The sequence below is a fragment of the Mustela lutreola genome, chromosome 15, assembly GCF_030435805.1.
Source record: "Mustela lutreola isolate mMusLut2 chromosome 15, mMusLut2.pri, whole genome shotgun sequence".
NCBI lineage: Eukaryota > Metazoa > Chordata > Mammalia > Carnivora > Mustelidae > Mustela > Mustela lutreola.
This window is the reverse complement of record NC_081304.1, coordinates 56,420,649-56,448,294: the sequence shown is the minus strand read 5'-3', so window position 1 is coordinate 56,448,294 and position 27,646 is coordinate 56,420,649. Positions and strand designations below refer to the sequence as shown.

Below are 27,646 nucleotides of genomic sequence, written 5' to 3'. Positions count from 1 at the left end.
GAGGTGAGGTGCTCAGATAGATGTCAGGGAATGCGGTCACTTGGTAAATCGCCCAATGCTGTCAAAGCCACGTCTCCGCTGGCCCCAGCAGGAGGATTAGCTTGAGTGGTGACCGAGTGTAGGCTGGTGAAGGCGACTGGTCCCTGCGGAGGCTGGGAGCCTTTGCCGCTTCTGGTCTCTAGAACCAGGTGCTTCTGTGGTCTTCTGTCTCTCTCCCAACCCTGGCCTCCTCCAACTGCATTACCTCCCCTTCCCCAGGATCGTGGCCCTGCTCCCTGCCAGTCCCCTTTCACAATACCTTCCTCTCTTCCCTTCTTCCTACAACCTCCTTTTAAATCGCCGGGAATCCCTTCCTTTCCCCAGAGGCAAGATCTTCTTTCTCTCTCCTTCTGGCTCTTGCACTGTAGACCATGGTGACCCGTTAGACCCGATCCTCAGTCAGCCGAAGACCGCATTTTCCTCCTTCGGGGGCAGGCCGGTGTGGACCTCCCAAACTTCTCAGCAGACAAAGATAGGTAGCAAAAGCAAAAAACAGTTGAAGCTGCATTGATAGCTCTTTGCCTTTAGCACATTTGAATAAAACAGAAGTGTTTTTTTGTTTTGTTTTAAAAGGAGGCTCCACGCCCAAGAAGGACCCCAGCACAGGGCTTGAACTCACGTCCCTGAGATCAAGACCTGAGCTGAGGATCAGAAGTGGGATGCTTACCCAACTGAGCCACCCAGGCACCCCTACATAGAACAGAGGTTTTAAATGAAGATACACCAGCTCTGCCTTCTATTCCAACCCCAGTGAGCAGCTTTCTGGAATAAGTGAGCAGGGCCATTAGGGTTTTGCACACACTGCTCCCTCTGCCTGGAGCACACCCCTCTTCACCATCCCTTCACTTCTCTGACCCCTGTGTTCATACAGGGCTCCCCCTCTTCATCCTACAAAAGCATAGTTCTTTGGCCAAGTTATTTGTTAGCCCGTGTCCGACTAGTTGTTGCAGTAACGGCCACCACCTTATCCACACCTCTCCGCCCAGCTCAGGCATGTGACATGCTGTGACCAGTGGGAGAGTAACAGATGAGATACAAGCCGAGATGCAAAGGAAAACTCTTGCACTTTGGTGTTTGGCCTCACTTGCTGTTCTTGGAATCCAGCAACACTATATAACAAGCTTGGGCTAGCCTGCCCGACGATGAGAGACTCAGGCCCCCGTTGTCCCTCTTGTCCTGGTCAGCAGCTGGGCAGTCACCCGTGAACATGGAAACAAGACCATCTTAGATCACTCGGGGGCAGGTGTTGTGCCCGCTAACTACAGATGCGTGAGCAAGCACAGTAGGGATTCCTCGTGCCATCCCAGATCAGAGGAACTTCCCAGCCAACACAAAGAATCAGGAGCTATCTAAATGGTCTTTGTTTTAAGCCACTCACCTTGGGGTTTTGTTACACAGCTGAGGCTAACTGATGGAATCAACAGAAAGAAAAACAGCTGGGGCGTCTGGGTAGCTCAGTCAGTTAAGTAATGATCTCTGCCTTCGGCTCAGGTCATGATCGCAAGGTCCTGGGACTGAGCCCTGCATTGGGGTCCTTGCTCTGCCGGGAGCCTACTTCTTCCTCTCCCTCTTCCTGCTGCTCTCCCTGCTTGGGTTCTCTCTCTCTCTCTCTCTATTTCTGCCAAATAAATAAACAAAATCTTTAAAAAGGAAAGAAAGACAGCTGGTTCACTAAAGATATGCGAAATTGGGATTTATGCAGTTACTGGGAAAAAGAGTGCTAGCATCAAAGTGTAAGTCTGATTAATATCCAACAGGATGATAAAAAGTAACCTTTGGAGTTATCTTCTGTTAAAGGCTCAGAGGATGATAATGTTTAAGAGATGAAAGAGAAAGTTTCCCTTCCAACAGTGTCAGGGAGTTAGACACTGCGCTGGATTGCCCAATACAAAATGCAACAACTGTTTAAAGAAAAAACTGCAAAATCACCAAGGCTGTCAAGTTTACATTAGGTTTCCCATGGTTAAAAGCATCAACTTTCTCAGGCCATTGTCATAATTCCAAAGGTCATAGCATATCTTCAGATATCAGCATGGCAAAAATCAAGGATAAGTGGATTTTTTTTTTTTTAGGAAGTTAAAGTTTCTGGGAAATAGCCAAGGTTTTATGACGTAGGGGCCCAGGGCCAGGCACAGTGATCCTGTCATTTTTGCTTTAGCACCATGGTTTTCCGTAGCTATGGTATAAACTTAATCATGCTAGAATTGAAGAGCATCAGGGTCCGTTTTTATTTCTGTGCTTATTTACTAGACAGAAAAAAAAATCATCTCTCTTTTCAGTCTTATACCTGTTGACTCCTAATTTTATGGCTAGGCTCTAATGACGAATTTGTCCAACAAAGATACATTTCCCAAGAGGGTCACATGACCCTTCAGAGGGTTTTACAGAAAACCCTCCAGCATGGCATTAAATGGTCATGCAGTCATCTTTTTGTCATAATTCCATGTCATGAGTAATATTTCCCAGCAGCTATCTCCCAGACTCATGTTACAGCTCCTGCACCCACTTATCATGGTCCGATGTCCCTGGGGGTGGGGACGTGTGTCATTCACCTTTGGGTTCCCCACGGGGAGCTCATGCCTTGTGCAGTCGTTTGTGGAGTGCACGGATCATCCAATTGTTTCCTCGTAGAACCAAGGGCAGTGGCTCCCGTACTTGGTAGCACAAGGTTTCCAGAGCTGCTTTGCTAATGAGCAGCCTCCCAGATGATTCCCGTAGAGCGATGTGTTGGAGCTGCCTGAGCCCGGCTTGTGGGAGCCAACTGTGCACCACCTCTCAACTCTGGTTCAGGGACATCACATTGGTGTTTGGTATGGGGCTTGGTGGGTCCGTTTATACCGCAGAAACCAGCAAATGCCACAAATGAGGGTTTTGTTTTGCTTTACGAGAGCTGGTTTGCCCACACGCCACAGAGTCTTCTCATTTCTGGTCCAACGACTAATATTGGAGAGTTGTTGACCTAGAGGGGGATCAGCAAAGGACAGCCTGTGGGCAAGTCCAACCTGTTGCCTGGCTTTGTATTGCCCATAGGCTAGGAATGGTTTGTACATTTTTTTAAAAAAAGATTTTATTTTTTTATTTGACAGACAGAGATCACAAGTAGGCAGAGAGGAAGGCAGAGAGAGAGAAGGGGAAGCAGGCTCCCTGATGAGCAGGGAGCCCAATGCGGGGCTTGATCCCAGGACCCCGGGACCATGACCTGAGCCGAAGGCAGAGGCTTAACCCACTAAGCCACCCAGGCTCCCTGGTTTGCACATTTTTAAAGGTTCATAGAAGAAGGAGAAGAAGGTGAGGGAGGAGGGAAAGGAGTCAGAGAAATGACAGAGATCTTGCATGGCCTACAAAACCTAAAATGTTCAATATCTGGCCTTTTATGGAAAAAGTTTGCAGACCCCTGACCTAGGGAAGCTTCTTAACCCAGATTGCACATTGAAATGCTATGGGGAAGGATGCCTGGGTGGCTCAGTTGGTTAAGCGGCTGCCTTCGGCTCAGGTCATGATCCCGGCGTCCTGGGATCAAGCCCCACATCGGGCTCCTTGCTCAGCAGGGATCCTCCTTCTCCCTCTGCCTCTGCCTGCCTCTCTATCTGCCTGTGCTCGCTCTCTCTGACAAATAAATAAGTAAAATCTTAAAAAAAAAAAAAAAGATATGCTATGGGGGGTGCTGTGAATTATGTAAGACTGATGATTGATTCACAGACCTGACCCCTGAAGCAAATAATACATTTTATGTTAATAAAATTTTAAAAAATCACCTTAGAGAGCTTCTAATACATTCTAATGCTTGGATCCCATAATGCCTGAGGTGGGGGCTGGGGCATCTGTATATTTTTACAGCTCCCTGGGGGGACTCACACTTTTCTGTTTGGGGGTCCCAAGTATCCTGGCTCCCACCCTCCCTATTCCCCCAATTTGCTTCTATCCCCCGTCTCACATGATTTCAGCCACCCTGAGTGTTCCTTCTCAGAGTGAGGGTCCCTGTAGGGTTGCCTCGGATATGAAAGGCATGTTTCACCTGGAAACAAGTGAAAAGATGGGCAGGGTGTCAAGGTGAGCAAACTGTAGACCAGGGGTAACAAGGGGTGTTGATAGCTGCTGAGCGCTCACCCCCCCCCCCCCCCCCGCAGCGTCAGAGCATGGAGCATGGACCAAAGCAAGACACTGGTCTTGATTTGGTTCCATTATGTTTAGTTCCATTATGATCAGAGAACATACACTGTATGGTTTCAGCTCATTTGAATTTGTTAAGATTTGTTTTATGACCCAGCATAGGGTCTGTCTTCGTGAGTGTTCCACGAGCACTTGAAAAGAATGTCTGTTCTGCCATTGTGGGGTGGGGCACGCTATCAATGTTAATTAGATTCCGTTGGTTTATGGTTGTTCCATTCTACCAGTTCTGAGCTGACAGAAAGTTTCAATTTTATGGTTGACGCCTTGCTGAATTTCTCCCTACTCGTTCTTTTAATTACTGAGAGAGGAGGTGAAGTCTCCTAACAAATTCTGAATGTACTCTCTTTCTCCTTTCCATTCTGTAAGTTATTGCTTTGTATATTTTGAAGCTCTGTTATTAGGTACATATATATTTATGATTGCTCTGCCTTCTGGTGAATTGACCCTTAAATAATTATGTAACATCTCTCTTCATCCCTGGTGAAATTCTTTGCTCTGAAGTCTGCTTGTTTTAATTTAATATAACTTTATAATATATATATATAGCCACTGCAGCTTTTGGGAGGGAAGGTTTGCATGTGGTATCTTTTCCCATCCATTTACTTTTAACATACCAGTATCATATTCAAAGTGAGTTTCTTGTGGATAACACATAATTAGATAATTAAAGACAAATCTATTGGTACAATACCTTTTTGTTTATATATTGGGCTTAGGTCTACCATTTGATTATATGTTTTCCCTATCTCTTTTAAAAATTTGTTCCCTGAAAAAAAAAAAATTGTTCCCTGGTTTCCACTTTCCTGACTTCTTCAAATGCCACTTCAATTTTTCTTTTGTGTTTTTGACTCGATCTTTTTTTTTTAAGTTGTATTTCAAATGGTTGCTCTAGGGATTACAATGGAGATACCGGGTTTCCCTGCTCTCAGCATACATAGAACCAGTATTGCGCTGCTTCTCATAGAATGTGAAGACCTTCTCACAACGTAGATGCCTCTGCCCTTCCCCTTATGTCGTAGTTACTGTACATCTTACACATGAAACTTGCCATCAGGAACTTAATGTAATTTTGGAATTAATTTTGGTTACTTAGCTCTGCCCATTTGTTGTCACACCACTCTGAAACCTGACCAAATGTAAGGCTATAAACGACATATGGAATGCAGTGAACATGTTTTTTAAATACAGGAAAAACATTTCTAGGACAGATTTTTATAGATATACACAAAGCGGCTGTTGGCAGGAGAATGCTACCATTCTGCAGCTGGTTTTGAACACCTACAGGCAGAAATGGGGGAAGCTTAGAGAGGCAGGGAAGATGTTGCTTCAGCTGAAATGTAGGTCACAAGAGTGAGGAAATTAAATATCCAGGCGAGACGGGGAGATGAAGAAACAGGATGGGCTGAGGAGGAAAGATTGTTCAAGAGCCACAGACCTCTTAATTTTTCTGTTGGAGCAGAAAGACTTGGATGCTTGGGGTTGAATCCCAGCTCAGTTACTCAGAAGCCATTTGGCCCTGCGTGAGTTACCTCTTCTCTTCCAGCTGTAATTTCTCCATAAGACAGCTGTTAGGTGATAGGAGTTTATGTGCATAAGGGAACCTGCCAGTGGCACATATGAGGTACTTCATAAATGGTGGTGGTTCTTACTGCCACTCAGGCCTCTTTTTGTATAGTCTGTGCTCCCACAGACATGCAAAAGCAGCCTGGTTTATTAAAAAAAAAAAGATTGACCTGAGGTTTACCCTCAGAAGCCCTCAGAAACTTTCCCTTACTGATGGTTCTCAGTCCTGGCTGCACATTAAAGTCACCCGGGTTCCTTAAAATATGTTCAGGCCCCTCCCTTGGGGGTTCTGATTCCATTGATTCAAGAGTGAGAGATGATAGATAAGAAGATAGGTGGGTGGATGGACATGTGGATGGACAGATACATAAAACGTCAGTAAGATAGCTAGATGGATGGATGGATGGATGGATGGATGGATTGGATAGATAGGTAGATGGATAGGTAGATGATAAATAGATGTAGATGGGTAAGATAGGTAGATAGGTAGATAGGTGGATAGAAGGGTAGACATTTAGACAGAATGAGTGGATCATTGAGAATTATTCAAATAAGAACTTTTTGATTAGAGGAGGTGCAAAAGTATAAAAGTAGGTGTCTAGTAACTAAGACATTGCTCTTCCCAGGTATCCTTGAGTGTGGTCTGTACTTCCCTAGCTGTGCTGGAGAAGCTTCCCCACACATCTTTTTATGGAGATAATTTTCGAACATACATAAAATAGAGACAATTGTAGAATGAAGCTCTGTCATCCAGCTCCAACAACTGCCAACATTTCATCAATCTTGTTTCATGTATCCTGTCCCCCTCCAGCCCCCTTTTTTTTGTGCTGGATCATTTTTAAACAAATCTTAAATATCATGTTATAAATGATATTTACATTTACATTATATTTCATGCAAATATCATTTACATGGTAAATGTGGTAAATTTCCCAGACCCTTCTCAAATCACCCAAGCTGGATGTGGGTAGGTGTCTGAGCCATTTGACCTTTTTGCACGGAGGATGAGGAGCGTGCCAAGAGCATAGACAGACCCAGGTGCTCAGCTGTATGATGGAAGACCCAAGGAGAAGGACGTGGGACAAAGTGATGGGCGTCATGCATGCCCAGATGTGCAGGAAGGCATCACATTCAGTTGGCAACATCGGCTATGGAGTCTGGAATTGGGAGTAAAATAGGGAGGTAATTCCTTAATCCCTACGCTAAATTTTGAAATCTGTCTCTCCCTGTCCAACTCCTCCCTCCCACCTCCCTCCAGGGATCTGCTTTCTGTTACTATAGCATAGCCTCCACTTCTTGAGTTTTATAGAGAGAGAATGATACAATGTGTACTGTGTGCTCTTTTACACCTGAGTTCTCTCACTCAGCAGTATTATTCAGAGCTGTCTCCTCTTTGTTGCCTGTATCAATAATTCATTCTGTTTTATTGCTGAGTATGTATGGACACACAGCAATTTGTGTATCTATTCACCTGTTGAAGTGTTGATGGATATTTGAGTTGTTTCCAATTTTTGGCCATTGTAAATAAAGCTGCTACAAACATCTGTGTGCCAGTCTTTGTCTGGATGTATACTTTGTTTTCTCTTGGGTAAACAGCCAGGGCTGGAACGGCTCAATCATCCAATCATTAGGGAGGTGTTTGTTCAAGGTAAGAAGGTGCTGAGCTCTTGCCCAGAGTGACTGTACCATTTTATTTTACATTCCCATCAGCAATGCAGGAGAACACCAGTGAGTTCACATCCTTGCCAACACATGGCAAATCAGTATTTTGCGTTTTAGTTATCCTAAAACATGTATAAGGATATTTCGTTGTGGGTTTGATTTACCTATTAATGGGTAAATAATGTTGAGCATCTTTTCACATGCTTTTTTGCCTTCCTCTTCGCTAAAGTGTCTTTTGCCCATTTTGTATTGTTCGCTTGCTTCTTGTTAAGTTTGGAGAGTATTTTATAATTTTATTTTTTAGAGATTTTATTTGTTTATTTGAGAGAGAGAAAGTATGAAACAGGGGAGGAATAGGAGAGGGACATACAGACTCCACGTTGAGGACAGAGCCCGATGCAGGGCTTGATCTTACAACACCAAGATCATGATCTGAGCCGAAATCAAGAGTCAGATGCTTACTGACTGGGCCACCCATACACTCCTGAGAATATTTTATTTATTTTAGATACAGGTCCTTTATGTGATATGTTATTTGGAAAGTTTTCTAATTCTCTTAACAGTGTCTTTTGCAGAACACACATTTTTAATTTTTAAGAAGTCAAATTCCTTAGGTTTTTTTCTTTTGATATTTCTGACAACTTGCAACTTTTTGTCTCCCCCAAGTTCACAAAGATTTTCTCCTTTTTAAAAAAATTTATGTATTTATTTATTTATTTTCCATTTTTTAAATTTATTTTTTATTTATTTTCAGCATAACAGTATTCATTATTTTTGTACCACACCCAGTGCTCCATGCAATCCATGCCCTCTCTAATACCCACTACCTGGTACCCCAACCTCCCACCCCCTGCCCCTTCAAAACCCTCAGATTGTTTTTCAGAGCCCATAGTCTTTCATGATTCACCTCCCTTTCCAATTTCCCCCAACTCCCTTCTCCTCTCTATCTCCCCATGTCCTTCATGCTATTTGTTATGCTCCACAAATAAGTGAAACCATATGATAATTGACTCTCTCTGCTTGACTTATTTCACTCAGCATAATCTCTTCCAGTCCCGTCCATGTTGCTACAAAAGTTGGGTATTCGTCCTTTCTGATGGAGGCATAATACTCCATAGTGTATATGGACCACATCTTCCTTATCCATTCGTCTGTTGAAGGGCATCTTGGTTCTTTCCACAGTTTGGTGACCGTGGCCATTGCTGCTATAAACATTGGGGTACAGATGGCCCTTCTTTTCACTACATCTGTATCTTTGGGGTAAATACCCAGTAGTGCAATTGCAGGGTCATAGGGAAGTTCTATTTTTTATTTCTTGAGGAATCTCCACACTGTTCTCCAAAGAGGCTGCACCAACTTGCATTCCCACCAACAGTGGAAGAGGGTTCCCCTTTCTCCACATCCCCTCCAACACATGTTGTTTCCTGCCTTGCTAATTTTGGCCATGCTAACTGGTGTAAGATGATATCTCAATGTGGTTTTAATTTGAATCTCCCTGATGGGTAGTGATGATGAACATTTTTTCATGTGTCTGATAGCCATTTGTATGTCTTCATTGGAGAAGTATCTGTTCATATCTTCTGCCCATTTTTTGATATGATTGTCTGTTTTGTGTGTGTTGAGTTTGAGGAGTTTTCTATAGATCCTGGATATCAACCTTTTGTCTGTACTGTCATTTGCAAATATCTTCTCCCATTCCATGGGTTGCCTCTTTGTTTTCTTGACTGTTTCCTTGGCTGTGCAGAAGCTTTTGATTTTGATGAAGTCCCAAAAGTTCATTTTTGCTTTTGTTTCCTTTGCCTTTGGAGACATATCTTGAAAGAAGTTGCTGTGGCTGATATCAAAGAGATTACTGTCTATGTTCTCCTCTAGCATTCTGATGGATTCCTGTCTCACATTGAGGTCTTTTATCCATTTTGAGTTTATCTTTGTGTACGGTGTAAGAGAATGGTCCAGTTTCATTCTTCTACATATAGCTGCCCAGTTTTCCCAGCACCATTTATTGAAGAGACTGTCTTTTTACCACTGTATATTTTTTCCTGTTTTGTCGAAGATTATTTGACCATAGAGTTGAGGGTCCATATCTGGGCTCTCTACTCTGTTCCACTGGTCTATGTGTCTGTTTTTATGCCAGTACCATGCTTTCTTGGTGATCACAGCTTTGTAGTAAAGCTTGAAATCAGGTAATGTGATGCCCCCCGTTTATTTTTGTTTTTCAACATTTCCTTAGCGATTCGGGGTTCATCCCTGGGCTACAAGGATGGTTCAACATTCGCAAATCAATCAATGTGATACAACAAATTAATAAGAGAAGAGAGAAGAACCACATGGTCCTCTGAATTGATGCAGAAAAAGCATTTGACAAAATCCAGCATCCGTTCCTTATTAAAACGTTTCAAAGTATAGGGATAGAGGGAACATTCCTGAACTTCATCAAATCTATCTATGAAAGACCCACAGCAAATATCATCCTCAATGGGAAAAAGCTTGCAGCCTTCCCGTTGAGATCAGGAACAAGACAAGGATGCCCACTCTCACCACTCTTGTTCAACATAGTATTAGAAGTCCTAGCAACAGCAATCAGACAACAAAGAGAAATAAAAGGTATCCAAATTGGTAATGAAGAAGTCAAACTCTCTCTTTTTGCAGATGACATGATTCTTTATATGGAAAACCCAAAAGACTCCACCCCCAAACTACTAGAACTCATACAACAATTCAGCAACATAGCAGGATACAAAGTCAATGTACAGAAATCAGTGGCTTTCTTATACACTAATAATGAAAATACAGAAAGGGAAATTAGAGAATCGATTCCATTTACTATGGCACCAAGAACCTTAAGATACCTGGGAATAAACCTAACCAAAGAGTTAAAGGATCTGTACTCGAGGAACTACAGAACACTCATAAAAGAAATTGAAGAAGACACAAAAAGATGGAATACCATTCCATGCTCTTGGATCGGAAGAATAAACATTGTTAAAATGTCTATACTGCCTAGAGCAATCTATACTTTTAATGCTATTCCGATCAAACTTCCACCGGTATTCTTCCAAAAATTTGTGTGGAATCAGAAGAGACCTCGAATCGCTAAGGAAATGTTGAAAAACAAAAATAAAACAGGGGGCATCACGTTACCTGATTTCAAGCTTTTTTTTTTTTTTTTTTTTTTAAGAAGTCTTCTTGTTTTTGGTATCCCATTTATGTCTGTGATCTATTTTGAGTAATTCTTTGTATAAAGTGCTAGATATGGAACATTTTTTGCATGTGACTCTCTGGTTATTCCAACATGACTTGTTGAAATGATGAGACTTTCCTGACTGAACTGTCTTTGTGCCTTTAAAAATAATAATAATAATTATGATAAATAAATAAAATTTAAAAAATTTAAAAATTGTTGGACCTATTTTTGGACTCTATACTGTTATGTCGATCAAATTATCTTATTTGATGCCAACAGCATATGACCTTGATTATTCTAGCTTTGTAACAGGTCATGAAATCAGGTAATGCTAATAAGTCCTTTCCATTTCCATGTGAATACTAAAATGAATTTGTCCATTAAAAGAATAGTGTGTTGGGATTTTTTCTAGGGTTGTTTAACTCTATAGGTCAATTTGGGGGAAACTGACATCTTAAGAATAATAGATCTTGGGGCGCCTGGGTGGCTCAGTGGGTTAAAGCCTCTGCCTTCGGCTCAGGTCATGATCCCAGCGTCCTGGGATCGAGCCCCACATCGGGCTCTCTGCTCGGCGGGGAGCCTGCTTCCTCCTCTCTCTCTGCTTACTTGTAATCTCTGTCTGTCAAATAAATAAATAAAATAATTAAAAAAAAAGAATAATAGATCTTTGACCCGTGGATAAAGTGTATCTTTCCATTTACTTAGGCTTTATCTAATTTCTCTCAGCAGTGTTTTATAGTTTTCAATGTGGAGAAATGTTCTCTCTCTGAAGGTTTTTAATTACATATTCAATTTCTTTAATAGATATACGGCTATTGATTTTTTCATTGAGTATGCATTTATAGTTTGTGTCTTTCAGGAAATTTGTCCATTTCATTCTGTCTATCCAACTTACTGGCATAAAGTTGTTTATATTATTCGTTTAGTATTTTTAAAATATCCATAAAATCTAATCATGTCACTCTCCTCACTTAGGACATTGATAATTGTGTCTCTTTTTTCCTGATCTGTCTGCCAAGAGGTTTATGAATTTTATTTATCAAATAAGTAGCTTTTGATTTCCTTGCTTTCTTCTCTCTCTCTCTTCTCTTTTTTAATTAACTGTACTATTTCATTGATTCCTACTCTGATCTTTATGTTTTCTACCATTCGGCTTGATTTGCATTTATTTTGTTGGTTTTTTTAAAGATGGAAGTTTAGGTTGTTAATTTGAGAACTCCTTTTCTAATACAAGAATTTAAAATGATACTTTCCTTCTAAGCACTTCTTTACTTGAATCTCACACGTTTGGACATGTTATGTATAATTTTTATCCAATTCAAAATATGTTCTCATTTCTCCTTTGAATGATGAACTACTTGAAAAACTTCCCAAATATTTGGGAGATTTTTCTAGCTATCTTTCTGTAATTAGTTCCTAACTGAATTCTATTGTGGTGAGAGAATATGCTTTGTATGATTTGAATGATTTAAGATGTATTGACACTCGTTTTATGGCCCAGAATATGGTTTGTCTTGGTAAATGTTCTGGGTTCCCTTGAGAAGAAAGTATATCCCATTGCCATTGGGTGAAATGTTCCATAAATGCCAATTAAGTCAAGTTGGTTGATAGCATTGTTCAGTAAGAGGTTAAACCATGTAAAGTGCTAGCATCTGGTGAACAATTTTTTTTTAAAGATTTTATTTATTTGACAGAGATCACAAGTAGGCAGAGAGGCAGGCAGAGAGAGAGGGGGAGGCAGGCTCCCTGCTGAGCAGAGAGCCCGACATGGGGCTCGATCCCAGGTCCCTGAGATCATGACCTGAGCAGAAGGCAGAGGTTTTAGCCCACTGAGCCACCCAAGCGCCCCTAATGTTAATTACTATCATATGTATTATCTCATTTGAGGGTGATAAGATCCCACTTTACAGATGAAGTTCCAGCTCCCACGAGAGACTTGGTGATACCATCATTTGGCGCTGAGTCGCAGGTCTGACAGCTAATCCAAAGCTCTTTCTCCCTCAGCTGAGTCTGAAAGATGGATAGAGAGCCACCACCAAGGGGAGAGGGACCGCAGGTGAGTGTGTGTGTTTGTGTATTTGCAATAATGAGGGGAAACTTCATTTCACTTTGCGTGAGGGCCAAATCAGCTGTAAGCTTTCTACTTTGTGGGGATTCCCCAGATGGTGGTGTTTCCTATTATTCTAAGTCCTGGACTACACTCCAGATAAAAGCCCCCATTGATAGGATAGCATGTGTCGATGTCTCTTGGGTGACTCTTACCAGACCTCCAAGATTCAGGGAATTGGAAGTGTGTTTACGGTGGAGGGAGGGCAGGGCTCTGGGTTTATGATCTGGTTCCTTTGCTCCCTCCCCCCTCTCCACCCCCTCCCATCTGCTGTAGTACAGCACATTCAGAACCCCTTCAAGTGTAAAGCTATTTATAATACAGACTAGGGTCTATTTATGGATAAGGTAACTAACAAGTGTACAACCTCAGGCCATGGGGCTAGCTTGTTGGGTTCAGGCTTGAAGCACTTAAGGGCAGGTTCCAAGCAATCCTCTGCTACGCTGACCCTTTCTTGCTTTCACACTCTGATTCCATCCCAGGCCTCCTTTGAGGTCTCTTTGCAAGCTGCCTTGGTTTATGGGGAAGCAGGGCATGTTCAAACCCATTTGAAAAGCTGACCCATAAAAGGCACAGACTTTCACTGAGTCAAGGAAGCCAAGAGAAATTTAGGAATGAGGCATGGTGGCAATACTAGTATTATAGGTTTAAGGTAGAACCACGTTGATTAGCAAGTGTTGATTAGCAAGATTCTTTTCGGTTTGAACCACTTGTGGCCCAGGGCGTGGAGGGGGCTGTGATTTATAGGCGTCTGTCCATTGTCATGGCTGAATAGTTGGCCCCTGCCAATTGGCTTAGACCAACTGTAAATGATAGGGGATGATAAATGGATTTCCCCTCGGGAGCCAGTTTCCATGGCCCCTGCAGTCCGGGTCTCGGGGCCGTGACATGCCCAGCGGCATAATTACGTGACCCCGATTGATGCCTTCCATTGGGGCATGGAGGGACCAGGTTTGCCGTCACCATTGGAATCAGCCTCCCAGCACTGCGCACAGGGCGAGAGAAAGGACAGGACTGAGTGAGCAAAGCTATACCCAAGCCTTCCCAGCACGGGATCAAGAGCAACCCCTCTCTTGTCATAGGTTTCTACCTTTCCAAAGCCCCTGATGTATGTCACCCAGCATGCGTCTCAAACAGCCCTCTGGAGTGCATACTCCTGGCCCTAATAGTCCCATTCTCTAGGAGGAGCTCAGGAAGTTTCTCTGAGCTGTGCTTGAGAGAGTCCCCGTGTCCGCAGCAGCACCCTGCGTCACCAGGAGAGGAGGGAGGATGGAGGCGGCAGCAGGAGTAGTGGGTCAGGAGTCAGAAAACGTAGATCCCCTTCAAGGCTGTGTTAGTGATGGCCTGTGTGGCCTTGGGTGAATCGGTTTCACGTGCTGGGAACTGGGCTTTCTCACGTGGAAATGTGGGGCTGGGGCAAGAGAGGTACTTCCTGATCGTGAGCGCAGGTGCTAGGCATGGCTGGACCCGCCTGGCTACCTGCCCATTGAACTTGGCACAGATCCATGTGCAATAGGGCTGAGGAGCCTCTGGGGAGGGAATTGCTTCTCACCTGTGCCGCGCGACCCTCTTGGGGTCCATACCATCGTGCAGTAAACCTGCAGGTAAAATGAAACCAGTTTTATTTGAAGACTCAGGGACATTTTAAAACGTGGTGACTGAGCACAAACGTATTGTGAAGCAAAAGACAACTTTGTACAAATTTTAAAGAGCAAGAGAAGTTTTAAAGAATTCCTTGTTTAGGGCAGCGGCCCCCCACCCCCACCCCCCCCGTGGCTCCCCAGGTCTGGCACCTGGCTCCTTCTCTCCCCTGCCACATGATGCCTGGGTTGACAAGTGTCCCAGGCAACGAGGGAGCCACGCCCACCCAGGGAAGCACTAGCAAACCTTTGACATCCAGGGAGAAGGGGGTGCTTCCCTCCCTCTGCCTCCAGCCCCACTGTCCCATGAATCTGCCTCTGAGCAGGGCTCCGTAGATGGAACTGAGAGAAACCCCTTTTCTAGGACCTTGCACTGCCCTGTGGCCCAAACAGCTTGGCTTTGATCTTGCTGTGACAGAAGGGAACAGCGGCCTGCCCACCCCCACTCTGTCAGGGACCACTGTTGGCCTGGTGTCCCGTTTCATGGTGAAGAGTCAGGACCACCTCCAGTGTTTGCAGGAGGTGGAGGTCTGGTGTGGGAAGGCCAGTCATGCTGGGAAAGTCGGGGTACAGGACAGGGCAGATGAGTAGGTACCCTGCTCCCAGACCTCACCTGGTTTTGTACTGGCCTTATTTGTGAGTCCAGCAGATGTCCTTTGGAGACCCCCAGAAAGAGGGGGTAATGCGCAGTTTGTGGAAGGGACAAAGTGGGCTGAGTATGGGGGGAGACTGGCAGGAGACTCAAAACCACTTTACTCTTCTCGTTCTACCTTTTGTCCACACAGGCACTTGAGGTCTGCAAACTCTGGCTGCATTTGTCCCTCCCCAGGTCCCTAGGGGCTCCTGGCAGTTGTAATGGAGTGTTTTTAAATGTCTCAAAACTCTAATGGAAATCATAATACATCTGTTTTCTGCTTTTTGCATGCCCAGTTGTGAATGTGTTTGATTAATAAATCATGGGGAAATGAATTAATTATTCCTTAATGATCAGTCTCCTTGGCAGACAGCAGATTTGAAGACAAGAGAGATGAGGGGGGGTGGATTTAATAATAAAGAAGGGTCTTGATGTTGAGTAGGTTGAGAAGGAACAGATCAGAGGCTCCTTGGGGTTCTTTCCAAGCCCACAGACCTTCTGGGAAAAGGCTGCCTGGTGTAGAGCTGCCAGAGACTGGGGGTTCCAGTGGTGTACGGGGAGTGATGGAGGACAGGGGTTGGGGGAGACAGTCCCTGCCCTTTCAGGGAGTTAGTAGGTCAAGAGCAAGATTTGGTATGTGTGTGAGTCGCCCGAGGGAGACCCTGATCTTTTTTCCCAGGCTGCTATGCCCGAGGCAGATATTCAAAAACACTGGAAAAAACCCAGGATCCAGAGGCTTCACAGAATACAGCCGTTCAGCCCAGCGGGACTCCAGTTGCGGTTTGCATCAGAGTCCCAGGGAGGACTTTTTGCAACGCAGACAAAATGGGCCCAATCCCCAGAGTTCCTGGTTCAGAAGGTCTGGGGTGAGACCCAATGTCAAAGCAGGTCTCAGGTGCTGCTGCCGCCGGGGGTCCCAGGACCCCACTTTGAGAAATGCTCTCCCCCGACTTGCTCTCTCTTCCATGGCTCTTCTTTCCTGTCACCCTTCCTCACCCCAGCCTTTCTCCCACTGTCTCACTCCCTCCAGGCCTCTCCCCTCTTCCCCTGGACTCTTCTCCTGCCTCCTCCCTCCTTTGTTCCTACACCAGCACCCCGCAGCCTCCCCCACTCGACTTTCTTCCTGAGCCATGGGGAACTTGAGTCTCTTGAAAACCAAAATGGGTGCGAGGCCAGAGGAACAACCAGTCCATCCCCCTGGCTAGTAAGGGACACTAGTCATAGGTGACTGGGGACAGGATGGGCTGACCAGGACACGAAGTTCCCCACAGCTGATAGAGCTGCCTGGGGCTGGCACAGCCTGGGGCCAGGACACTGTGTGATGGGGCAAGGTCTGCTCTCCAGTACCCATGGGAGATGGAGGAGATGGGAACAACTGGGGACAACTGCAGGGAAGCCTCCAGGTTCCCAGTTCAGCATCAGGGATCTTCCCAGTGACAGTTCTCAGACTTGAGCACAGGTGCATCAGAATCCCCCTGGGAGGGCTTGGGGAACGTGGTTGCTCTCACTCTGTAGGTCTGGAACAGGAACCCCTGGCTCGAGGCAGGTGAACTGGGATGAGGTGGTCCCCCAACCAGGGCCGGACACTTTGCTCTTCTCACAATTTCCCAGGCGATGCGGATACTACTAGTCCCAGGGCTGCACTTGGAGAATGGCTGTGTCATTGTCATCCCAGGTGGCCGTGGAGACGTGGGCCTGGCGTCCCAGACCACGAGAGGCAATGAGCAGGGACCAGAGCTCAGACGCTGGTGGGCTCTTGTCAGGGAGGTAGATGTGCTCTTGGGAACTGGGGCCCCGAGTCTGATATGGATGGGGGCCAGGAAGGCTGGCCAGAAAGGCGGGGTCGGGATGAGAGGACGTCGGGCTGAGGCTGTGGGTGCTGAGCACGTGACCCTGGGTACGCCCTCCAGAGGGCCTCTGCCCTAGGCCTTGGGCTGGAATGGAAGCTGGTGAAGAGGAAAATGGCCGCCTAATGGCTAGTGCTAACATGGGAGCAGTCGGCTTGGAGAAGGAGGAGCAGCAAGGAAGCAAAGACACAGAGATGCTTGTCACCTGGGTGCTTGTATTTGGGGAGCAGCCTGAGGCCCAAGGTGCATCCAAGCTGCTAAGCCTGTGGGGCTCTACTCACACAACCCAAGTCTACACCGGATGCTTCCAAGTGATAAGACATGGTCCCCAACATCACACACGGCCTCCCGTCTTCCCTGGCTCTCCCCCAACCTTGCCTCAGCTGTCTTACGACGGGTTTTTCTCAAGAACAAACAGAGGTTGCTGCAGAAGGAGCCAGCACACTTATAATCAGCATCTGTTACCAGGCTGAGGCTGTTTGTCTAAGGTTCTCGAATCATCAGGAGTCTAAAATGGACAGCTCTGCGTCTTGATTTCTACCAAGGAGAAGTGAGGCTCTCAAAGGTATATGCCCATTCGGGAGGATGTGGGATTCTCCAAAGGCCAGTGCCGCATCTCCTTTGATCCTTGTGACTAGGATGTCATTATCATTACGGCCTCACAGGTGAGGATGACCTAGAAGGTCACTCAGCCCATCGGCAGCTGAGCCAACTGAGTCCAGGTCATGGAAAAAGCCCAGCTGCCTTCAGGGGACAGACAGGAGGAGGGGCCACGGAGATGGTTCTGGAGAGCCCTGCAGGAGAACTTTTGGGAAGATGAGCCCAGCTCCAGGTGGCCCCGCCCACTAAAACTCGGCTCCTCCTGCTTCCTCCTCCCTCTCTGCCCAGCCTTGCCCTGCGGGATGGGCACTCAGAGCTCATGGCTCTGGCATCTGAGGAGACATGGAGCAGGATGGAGGCCTGGGAGGTCGGGATCACATTCCTGGGCACGCAGCACAGTCACGTCGAGGCCCCAGGCGTAATGGCTCATGACTCACGCTCACACGAGTGTGTCTCACCTCCTCCGGCCACTGCCCAGCTGGCTTGCCTGCTTGCTTGCTTGCCCTGCCCAAGGCTCAGCAGGGCTCTGGGGAAGCCAGTCAGAGGTTTACGGAGGGGGAAGAGGGCCTGACTGGCAGTCCAGACCCCTGGACGCCAGGGCTCCTGTCCCACATCAGTAACATGGGACCCTTCTTTCTATACTAATGTTCACGCCTCAAGGAAGAGGAAGGTTTCCTCACAGTGTTGGAACCGCCAAGAGGTGTCCAGTTCGGAAAAGTCAATAGTATTACACGTGCGGGTGGTCAAGAAGCCTTCTGGAGTAGGAGGGGGATCTTCCTTCTTTATGGCTTATCTGGAATGTTTGTCCATGATGTCTGTCCAGTTTCTGAGCCCAGCCTAAGCTCTGAGAGGCCGGGATGGAGGCTGAGCAGGAAACTTCCGGAAGATTCCATGGTGTCAGCATAGGCTCCGTCTTGTCTCCATCCACTGGTCTCTGTGTGGTCCTTTCAAGAAGGTGCTGTGCCCAGCATTGAGTTCCAGGACTTGCACGAAAGCAGGTTCAGCTCTTGAGACAAGGATGCTGTAAGACTGGGACTTTGAGAATTCCTAGAGACCATGTAGGTTCAGAAATACGTCGTGTCATGGTGAGGCCAGAGGCCAAATCTATTTCTATATCTAGAGAATTACCTAGCACCCCAGAACATCTGAGGCAGCTTATAGAGAACACTTAAACTTTTTTTTTTTTTTTTTTAGGTTAAATATAAATAAAAAGTACAAAATTAGACCAGGGGAAATATAAGTTATCGAGGCAGGCCAAGCACTGGGGACAAGTGCAGGCACGTCTGCTTAGCCTCTGGAAGCAAGCTGAAAGGTGACCGTCACAGGTAACCAGGGCTGGGCTGCGTCTGACTGGATGCAGTCGAGCTAAGATAAACATAGGGTCCCGCTCATGGGATCAAGAAGTGCATAACACGTGGACAGCACACAGGAGCTCACTCACGTCCAGAAAACCACCCGGAGGAGGGCTTCCATTGACTAAAAGCTCGATAGGAGCCGCCGGCAGTGTGGCCGTGCAAACGGGCGGGGCCGCACGAATCATAAATAGTGTCCGGCCCCGAGGAGGGCAGCGGCCGGCCCACGGCTTCCCCTGTGCTTTGCTTTTGCAACTAGCATGTTGCAGTACGCCCCTTGGGCACTCCAGACTGCACCGAGAGATGGGTGAGACAGAGCCCTGCAGGGACTCGCATGGCCTGTCCCCAGAGCCGGAGAGGGAAAGCAACAATAACACACTGTGGTGCGTGCCTGCAGGAGACCCCCTTTGGACTTCCCCGACTGTTAGTCTTTAATGGGACATTGACAAGAGGAGCAGCAGGGGACGGGACTTCTCGGGGCATCGAAGCCCCCGACAAGCTTGCTTCTGTCAGAATGCCCAGGGCAAGGACTTCTCAGGCTGTCCTAGAGCAGCTGGAATGGTGCAGGGTTGGTGCAGGGGCGCTGGGCCCTTGACGGAGACCGGAACCTTCCAGAAGCCCGGCCTTCCTGCCACTCGTGGGCATCCTAGCGGGTGTTTTGGAAGCCTCTGCCTCACGGCCTCTGCTTCCTCCTGGATACGAGGAAAGGATGTGTGGCCTAGAGAGGCATCTTCCCGCTTTGATGCTCCTCCATCCAACGGGATCTGCGATGAATAAATGAGGATGGAATGGGTCAGCCCGAGATTTGAATATGGCATTTAAGACCTGTATGCGGTGCTTGGAGCCCATGGGACTTCGGTGTGAATTCTAGCCCTCTCCCTCTCTCTCTCTCTCTCTTTTTTAAATTTATTTGACAGAGATCACAAGTAGGCAGAGAGGCAGGCAGAGAGAGGGGGAAGCAGGCTCCCCGCAGAGCAGAGAGCCCGAAGCGGGGCTTGATCCCAGGACCCCGAGATCATGACCAGAGCCAAAGGCAGAGGCTCAACCCACCGAGCCACCCAGGCGCCCCTAGCCCTATCTCTTGATAGCGCTGTCTTTTGGGGCTAGTTGTGAACTGCTCTGAGACTCAGTTTGCTCCATCTGTGAAATGGGCCCTTGAATCCCTGAGGCGTGAGCATCGCATCAGTGATTGGCCGGTAAATTCCGAGACACTCATCCCTCTCCTCACCCTTCCCTGCAGGCAGAGCTAACAGCTGTCCCGGGGCTCCGGATGTCCACCCCCACGTCCACCTGGAGTGGACAGACTCCATCTCCTCTGACTCCTCGCCTCCCCTTACCATCCTGCTCGATGTTCTGGATCCCCATCTCTGAGAGAAATCTTACTGCCGGCCAGGGAGGCCAGCACAGCCTTACTCCTGTCATATCTGCCCCAGATACACTGAAGATGGATCTGCGCTGGTCCCTTCGAACATCTCAGCCGCCACTGGTCCCATTTTGTCCCCACCATGTAGTGGCAAAAGCTCATGGCCAAGTCCAATCAACTCTCCTCAGGCCAAAGCCATCTTGACGGGTCTCAGGCATTCCATGGTCAGTGTCCTACTCTTGGCAACCTGTCATCCTTCATTCTTCCTGTCACTGGCAAGGTGTCACTCTCTTATTACTACTGGGAACTACTCTGTGGGCTTCCCAACCCGCCTTCCTTCTCCCGCTCCCCCCAAAACGGGCATGGCTCGGGGTTCTGAGTTTGGCTCCTGTGGGAAGTAACCATGGCCAGGTCAGAGGTCAGCAGGCCATTCTGTAAGATGCTGGAGAGGAAAGACTAGGTGTTGCAGGCTATATGGCCTTTGCTGGAATGACTGGGCTCTGTCGTCGCGGCACACGAGTGACTGTGCCTGGCTGTATTGCAGGGCAGCTCAGCTTACAAAGAGGGAGAAGGGCCAGATTTGGCTGGAAGCTGGCGTGTGCCCTCCCCAACCTGGTGGAAAGTGTATGGACCATATGGGCAGGTAGACCCTGTTTCACAATCTGCGTGCCCCCCCTGCGTGTCCATTATGTTGGACAAGTTACTTAGACTCTGTGGCCATTGATATCCTCATCTATAAGGGGGATTAATCATTGATAATAATTGATAATCAGTATCAATTGATAATAATCCTGATGCTTTCGGTGGTGCTGTTGGTGGGGGAGTGGGGTCCCGTGTGGTGCCTCCTTCAGAGAAGCTTGGGCTCCGGTCCTCCTCATCTCCTTCTGGTCCCCACTCCCCCACGCCCTGTTTTCCTCCCCTTTCCTCTGCCGCCACAGTCTGTACAGTCCCAGCCACACTCCGTCTCCCACCCCTGCCTCCAACTCCATCCCTGATCTCCCTTCTGAGTTTAAAATCTGCACATTCCACGCCAACTGGACAGTCTGCTTCAACCCCTGCATGTGTGCAAACCTGTGCTGACCCCCGACCTCCCTCACCCCCTCCCCGGCACTCATGGCAGGGCTCTCTCAAACCTCTGACAACTCTCTCGACTGCAGGAGACCAGGAGGGACCATCCGCTTGTGCTGTCTCTGTCTCCTCTGCTTTCCATGGCCCTCGGTTCCTGTCCCTGTCCCTGTCTCCCTACCCGCCTGCTGAGCTTCCCGAATGGTCTCCCGGCCTGCCCCACCCCCACACCTGCTACCACAGGCAGAGCCCAACCGCGTCCCTCTGCAGTCCCCGAAGTCTCCTCCGCGATTTCCAAACATCTCAGTGCTCATCTTGCTTCCAGTGTCCGCTGGTGAACACCCCCCGGCCCAGTCGCAGGTGCCCGCCTGCTCTTTCTGGAATATTCTTTCGTCTGTTTTCTTTTGTCAGTCCTTCCCTCCCGCTCTCCCCAAGTGCCATCTCTGCCTGTCACGTTCCTTCCTGCACTTCGGGACCCAGGCCAGATGTCTGAAGCCACACACGGCCCCCCTCCCCTCCCCATCAGTAGGATCTCTTCTTCCTCCACTGGGCCCTGAGAGCCCAGTGCGAGACGGCGCTTATCTCCAGCGCACATTTTCCGTGTACTTTCCCGGAGTGTTGTGTACTTGCTTTATCGCTCCCTCTAGATTAAACGTTCCTCTAGGGATTCGAGAAATGCTGGGCCCTCCACACAGCCCCAGCACTGCATCTGCACGTGGCCTGGCTCAGCCGAGCTGGCGTGCTCACCCTGAGCTGACCTGCTAACCCCACCAGCCCCTCTGTGGGCACAGGGGATGTCTGCACGTGGGGAGAAAGTCAATGGTGAGAAACAGGTTTCACTTTCCTGGGCTGGGGGGTGTGAGCCTTCTCTGCCTTTGGGACTTTGGTCGCTGCAGAAGGGGTGAATGGGTGTGTGTTTCTGTGAGTGTGTATTTCTGGTAGGGGTGTGACAAGTGTGAGGATGTGTGTGTGTGTGTGTGTGTGTGTGCGTGCATGTGTGTGTTTGGGAGGGGGCTGTAGCCAGACACCCTCTAGTAAAAGGATCAGAGTCCTCACCTGACTTTGCCTGGAGGCTTATCTCTATCTACAAGAAAGGCCCCACAGGGGGAACAAAGAGCAAACAGATCTTGCGAAAATATAGTGACCGAGCGATAAAATCAGGTGGTGGGTTGTCTTGCTTGGTACACAAGGCACTCATTCTGAAACTCCTGGGGAGGGGCCTGACCCAAGTTCTGTACCTGACCTCGTGCCAGGGATGCTACCCACTTAGCTTGGGGAGGGGCGGGGGTGTTCTAGCAAACTCACCGTCCTGAGAATGAAGGATGAGCTTGGAAGGATAGGATCAGGCCCTGAATTAAGGGCGGGGGGGTGGTGGTCCATGCTCTTTCTTTTGACTCCGCTCCGAGAATGGGAGAACTGGCAGAGCCAGTTAAAGCTGCCCACAAATCATAGATGTGGTTGGAGATATGCCCAGGCCAAAGGTCATAAAATGTAAGGGGATGGAGATGAGTCATTTTCAGAAATACAGGTGAGGATCAGAAGTCATGTTCACAGGAAGCCTTCCGTGAAAGTTCAGATGACCAAACTGCGGGAAACCCCACTATTCTGGGAGGGTATGTGTGTGTCGTGGGGTGGGTAGGGCTGCTGGATTCCTACCTGCTTGCCATCTCCCACCCCAGCTGCTGAGGGGCCCTTCCCAGAGCCTGGCTAGAACCTTCCAAGGAGACCAAATCTCCTGCTCTACAGAGAAGTAAGGTGACTTGCCCAAGGTCATCTGGAGGTGGTGGGGAGCCCCCCCCCCAAAAGGTGGGTAGGTCCCGGCCCACACTGATTTGTTACTCTGGGTCAGACTCAGGCATTGCAGGAGACAGAGGGACCCAGGGAGGCTGGCTCTGAGGGTCCCATTGAACATGGAGTTTGGGAACTAGAAAGATGAAAGTGACATTTGCATGACTGTATTTAACAGAGAAGACAGTGGATCTCGAGCTTCTGAAGCCCCCCTTGATCCTGGACAAAACGCTGGGTTCTGGGGGGAGCCTCCTTTCTCTCACACCTACTGAAAATTTTTAATGCCCTACCCTGTATTAAGATGTGATCATAACGCTTTAAGGGTATCTGTCTTGGAGGAAAGTCTTACCCCTCTGTAAGGCGCCAACCACCTGCACCATGAGAGAGTGTCGGTGGAGTGTCCCTTGTCTCATTTAATTGTCAGTCTTGGATTCCGTACACACATTAACCCACTTGATCTGTGCAACATCTTTACGAGGTAGGAGTTAATCTGATCATCATCTCTGAAGTAGGTGAAGTAGATGGTCATTAGTACCATCTCCATTTTACAGGTTTGGAAAGTAGGGCATGGGGATGGGAGGTAGCTCACTCCGTGATGCATAGTTAGCAAGGAACAAAGCTGGATTCAAACCAGTCTGGGTCTTGGCCCACGCTCATCGCCATTGGGCTATTGAACTTCTTTCTATTCAATGAGAAGGATATAAAGGCCAAGAAGCCTCACACGAGGGACCCCCTGTTGTTTGGGTAAGTGGCTTAGCTCCCCGAGCTTGACCTGGTCATCATCACCCTCGTGACCATCATCTTATCATCACCATCATCCGTGCCATGGCCAGAGTAGTCTTTTGGAAACATAGATCCAGAACCTTGGTAAGCTCCCACCCTTGCTTAGGTCTCTTTAATAACTTCTTACTGTTCTGTCTTCTTACTGTCCTGCCCCAGGACCTTTGCTCAAGCCATTGCCTCTTCCTGAAAGACTCCACTTTCTGGGTCAGCTTCTCAGTTGACTGTTCCCAGGAAGTGATGGTCCTCTTCTTCCTAGTCCTCACCTGATTCTTCTCGTGCCTCCATGAGTGAGACTATTTGATTACTCTCTGTGTCTCACTAGACGGGAAATCCCTTGAAGATAGAGACCTGTGCACCTTACCCTTCACCGCATCCCTAGTGCCTTGCCTGGTGCCTGATGTGCCTTTGGAATGAGCCAATAAATTAGGGGTTCCTTCTTGATTTGAGGTATAAGCCTTCACCACCAGTTTCAGGTGCACCAAGTACCAAGTACTCTCAGTGGGGACTCTGGGTCAGTTTACGCATCCTCTATTATCTGTTTGGTAAGGACACGTGACCTTTGTAAAAACCACATGGTGTGCCAAGAGCCTTCTCCTGCCATTCCCTCTTTTTTGGCCATGGCAACAACAAAGGCAGGTACTATTATCCCTGTTTTACAGATGAGAAGACTGAGGCTTGGAGCAGGTTGCAATCTGGCCAGTGTCACCCAGTGAACCAGTGGTGCCACTTGGAGCAGGACCCAGGCCCTCAGACTTCTCATCGCCTTTCCTTTCATCAGCCGGGACCAGATTTTACCCCCCACCTCCAGAAACCTCGTCGAACTGCTGCTCCGATCTCTTCATTCCAAGGGTCAGATGGAATCCCCCAGAAGAGACACGGGGATCACTACCTCCTCCTTCCAACCCAGCCATGACCTTTATCCTCTCAGCCAGTGCTGGAAAGGGAGTGCCCGGCTCTGCCAGGTTCCTGGCCACCATGGGGGAGGGGGGAGGAGATGACAATCGTCAGCCCCTGCGGGGCTCCTGTCTCAGTCTCCTGGGGAGAGCTGCTCATAATGCAGGGCTGTGGGGCCCAGATCAGCTCTATCCTGGGAGCTTCATGTCCCTGTGAAAAATCTTACAATTATCTGTGTCAACCAAGCTGGTGCATGCAGTCAACCAAGCTGCTGGCCTGGCTGGGAGGGGCAGCGGGCCGAGGGAAAGGTCCGCCATGGTCTCCTGACTTCATGGTCTTTTGACTCCTAGGCCGGCCATGGCTGGGGTGCTGAGGAGGGGGGTGGTGGCGTGCATTGTGTGCGAGGAGGGGTCAGGTGGCACTGGGAGGGGATGTGGAGGCAGGTCCCCCTTTGTGGTGCACGTCCCCTCCGCAGGTACAGGGAGGAAGCAAGGGAGAAGGGCTGCTCTGGACGGTTCTCCGCCACAGCCTCGCCTGCACGACCTCCCTCCTCGCAAGGGCACAGCCAACCATCGGGGAGCTGTCCATCCTCTCCCAGGGCTCAAGTCTTCCCCCTCACTCCCGAGCTGGATTCTTGCCAACAGAGAATCAGGATGGGCTCCTTTCTCCCCACGTTCTGAGCAGAACGGGCAACTTCCCGTTCTGCCTGGCAGGACAACTCCTGGCATATTGGACGTGGAGGGGGCCGTGGAGACCCTCTTTCTAGTCTCCATAAGTTTGAAGGGCCCCCGGGGAGGGGACACCTGTGGCCAGCACAGGTGCAGCCGAAACCCAGATGGACAGAACCCCCACTCCACCGGGCGGGCCTCGGGGCACTCACCTCGTCCCCGCTGGGGCGCTCCGTGTGGGAGTGGCAGCGTGTCCCCGCGCCTCCGACAGCCCAGGTACAGAGTCAGGTAGCCGTTGAGGTAGCCCGTAGAGCCCGTGTCCCTCCTCCTCTGCCACGGCCAAACTACAAGCTCAGTTTCTCAAGAGGTTCCTCGATGTTGAAGGAGTACCAGCTGATCCAGAACACGAGGCTGAAAGCCAGGATCAGCGCCCCTGTGTAGACCAAAAAGTCCCAGTAGTCGAGGGAGGCGAAGATACCCAGCAGCAGAAGGACCAGACCCACCGCGTCGAGCAGGAGGGCCAGGACAAGGAGGAAGGCACAGCGCCCGGGGTTGCATCTTGCCCATCGCCTCCCCAGGAGCATTGCCCGGGAGCTGCAGGAGGAGCCCCGCTGCACTCCCAGGGCTGATTTGCATGGGCGGGCTGTGGTTCTGCCTCCCGCTGCCCTCGCTGGCTGGCTCGTGGCTGGGTGTGAGCGAACGAGGGAGCCGTCAGGCTGTCTGGATACACAAGGAAGTCCACGTGGGTCTGCCCTTATGAGCCCTGCGGCCCTGGGGCAGGGTGTTCCTTAACTGCTTCATGACTCAGGAATGGTCGACCCAAACAGCCTGACATCGCTGGTAATGGGACTGGTCATGGCTGGGCCCACTTAGTTACGACGTGGCAGGGGAGGAGTCGGGCGCCCCCCCAAGGGATTTTCGGTGCCATCGAGGGGCGGTCTGGTGCCTTGTCCTCGGACTCCCGAGTCCTGGGCACGTCCCTGCAGGTTTCTCCATCTCCTGGGCTGGGGTGGGGTTTTCGTCCCCCTCACTGCTCTGCCCAGCTCTTCCTGGTGCAGAAGGGAGGTTTTTAAGTAAAGGATAGGGAAGGGAGATTGTTGACATAAATAGGTTTTGAGATTGTGCCATGAGAATTGGTCAATGTTAGAGACTGAACAGGCAGCTGGGGCCGGTGGGGTCCTACGGATTTCTGCACTCTGAAGTCCCGGGGACCCAGTTTCCTGCACGGGGAGGCTCACCCCAGAGATTAAAGTATCTGAGAAGACAGACCCGGGGAGAAGGGGGGTTGGCGCTCTGGCCTCTGGCTGCGGAGGACTGGGCGTGGACCGACAGCCTACTTACTTCAGGCACAAGTCAAGGAAGGTCTACCTGGTTCTCTGCTCTTTTCCAGACCCTCGGCCTTGACGTCTGCCTCGTGTCTCAGGGACTCTGCTCACATCCCTGAGGGCTTATGTATAACACGGTGGTCTTGTCCCTGTGGCCACTCACAGGCTATGTCCCCAGTTCGCTGTGGGATCTTGACCTGCGCACCGAGCCTCTCTGGGACTCGGTTTCCCCACACAAGTGAGAGGAGCAGTTTCCACTCTTTCACCTTTCCAGGTAGGTGAGAATAAACAAGTGGCTCCAACTTTGTTTCCTAGTGCAAAATAGAGGCCAGAATGGGTGAGAGCATTATGTGTAATAGGTTTTACTTATTTGTTTGAGAGAGAGAGAGAGAGCATGTGAGTGGGGGGAGGGGGGAGGGAGAGGGAGAATTCTCAATCAGACTCCATGCTCAGCGCAGATCCCGATGAAGGACTCGATCCCATGATCCTGAGATCATGACCTGAGCCAAAACCAAGAGTCGGATGCTCCATGGACTGAGTCACCCAGGTGCCCATGTGTTATAGACTTCAGGATCTGAAATACCCAGAGACTTGAGTCAAGCCAAGGAGCCATTCTGGAACATTGCCAAGTGAGAAGCAGCCGAGGCCAGTCTCCCAGACAGTGTTGGCTTCCTTTCCTGGGTATATCCTCCGAAGCAGTTAGCTATCGATACAGGAGCACCTGCCAGTGCTGGAGAAGCTGACACCCCCCCTCCCCCTCCATCCCCTGCCACCTGCTTTGATGGTGGACAGCCGTGGCCCCACAGTGGCTGTGTAGTGCTGGGGGGAGGGTGGCAGGACGTGTCCAGGCCTGACTGCCAGCGGGCTCCCCAGTGCCTTTGCAGAGTGCTGTGAACAATCTGACTGGGAAACTCGGAGTGGTTGGTCACCGCACTCCCCTCCGACGTCAGAGGACAGGTCCA

The 27,646-nt window shown here is 49.0% G+C and overlaps 1 protein-coding gene and 1 long non-coding RNA gene across 5 annotated transcripts in view; one reads left to right on the top strand and one right to left on the bottom strand.

Moving 5' to 3' along the window:
* ADPRM (ADP-ribose/CDP-alcohol diphosphatase, manganese dependent) overlaps positions 1 to 27,646 on the top strand; it is a 139,051-nt gene that overhangs the window by 62,524 nt on the left and 48,881 nt on the right. The window contains exon 4 of one of the 4 annotated variants that reach the window (XM_059147339.1): positions 12,623 to 12,674. The exons of 2 other annotated variants lie outside the window; for them this stretch is intronic. In XM_059147339.1, the coding sequence (XP_059003322.1) occupies positions 12,623 to 12,674 (52 nt within the window). Of the gene's footprint in view, positions 1 to 6,708; positions 7,315 to 12,622; positions 12,675 to 27,646 lie in introns of those variants that run through there. One more of the 4 variants, XM_059147347.1, reaches the window with a different exon arrangement.
* Positions 12,268 to 26,166, bottom strand: LOC131815591 (uncharacterized). The gene is made up of 4 exons (XR_009347795.1): positions 25,572 to 26,166; positions 14,979 to 19,562; positions 14,278 to 14,323; positions 12,268 to 12,628 (listed from the first exon to the last, which is right to left on the bottom strand). It is a non-coding gene; the product is annotated as an uncharacterized LOC131815591 (long non-coding RNA).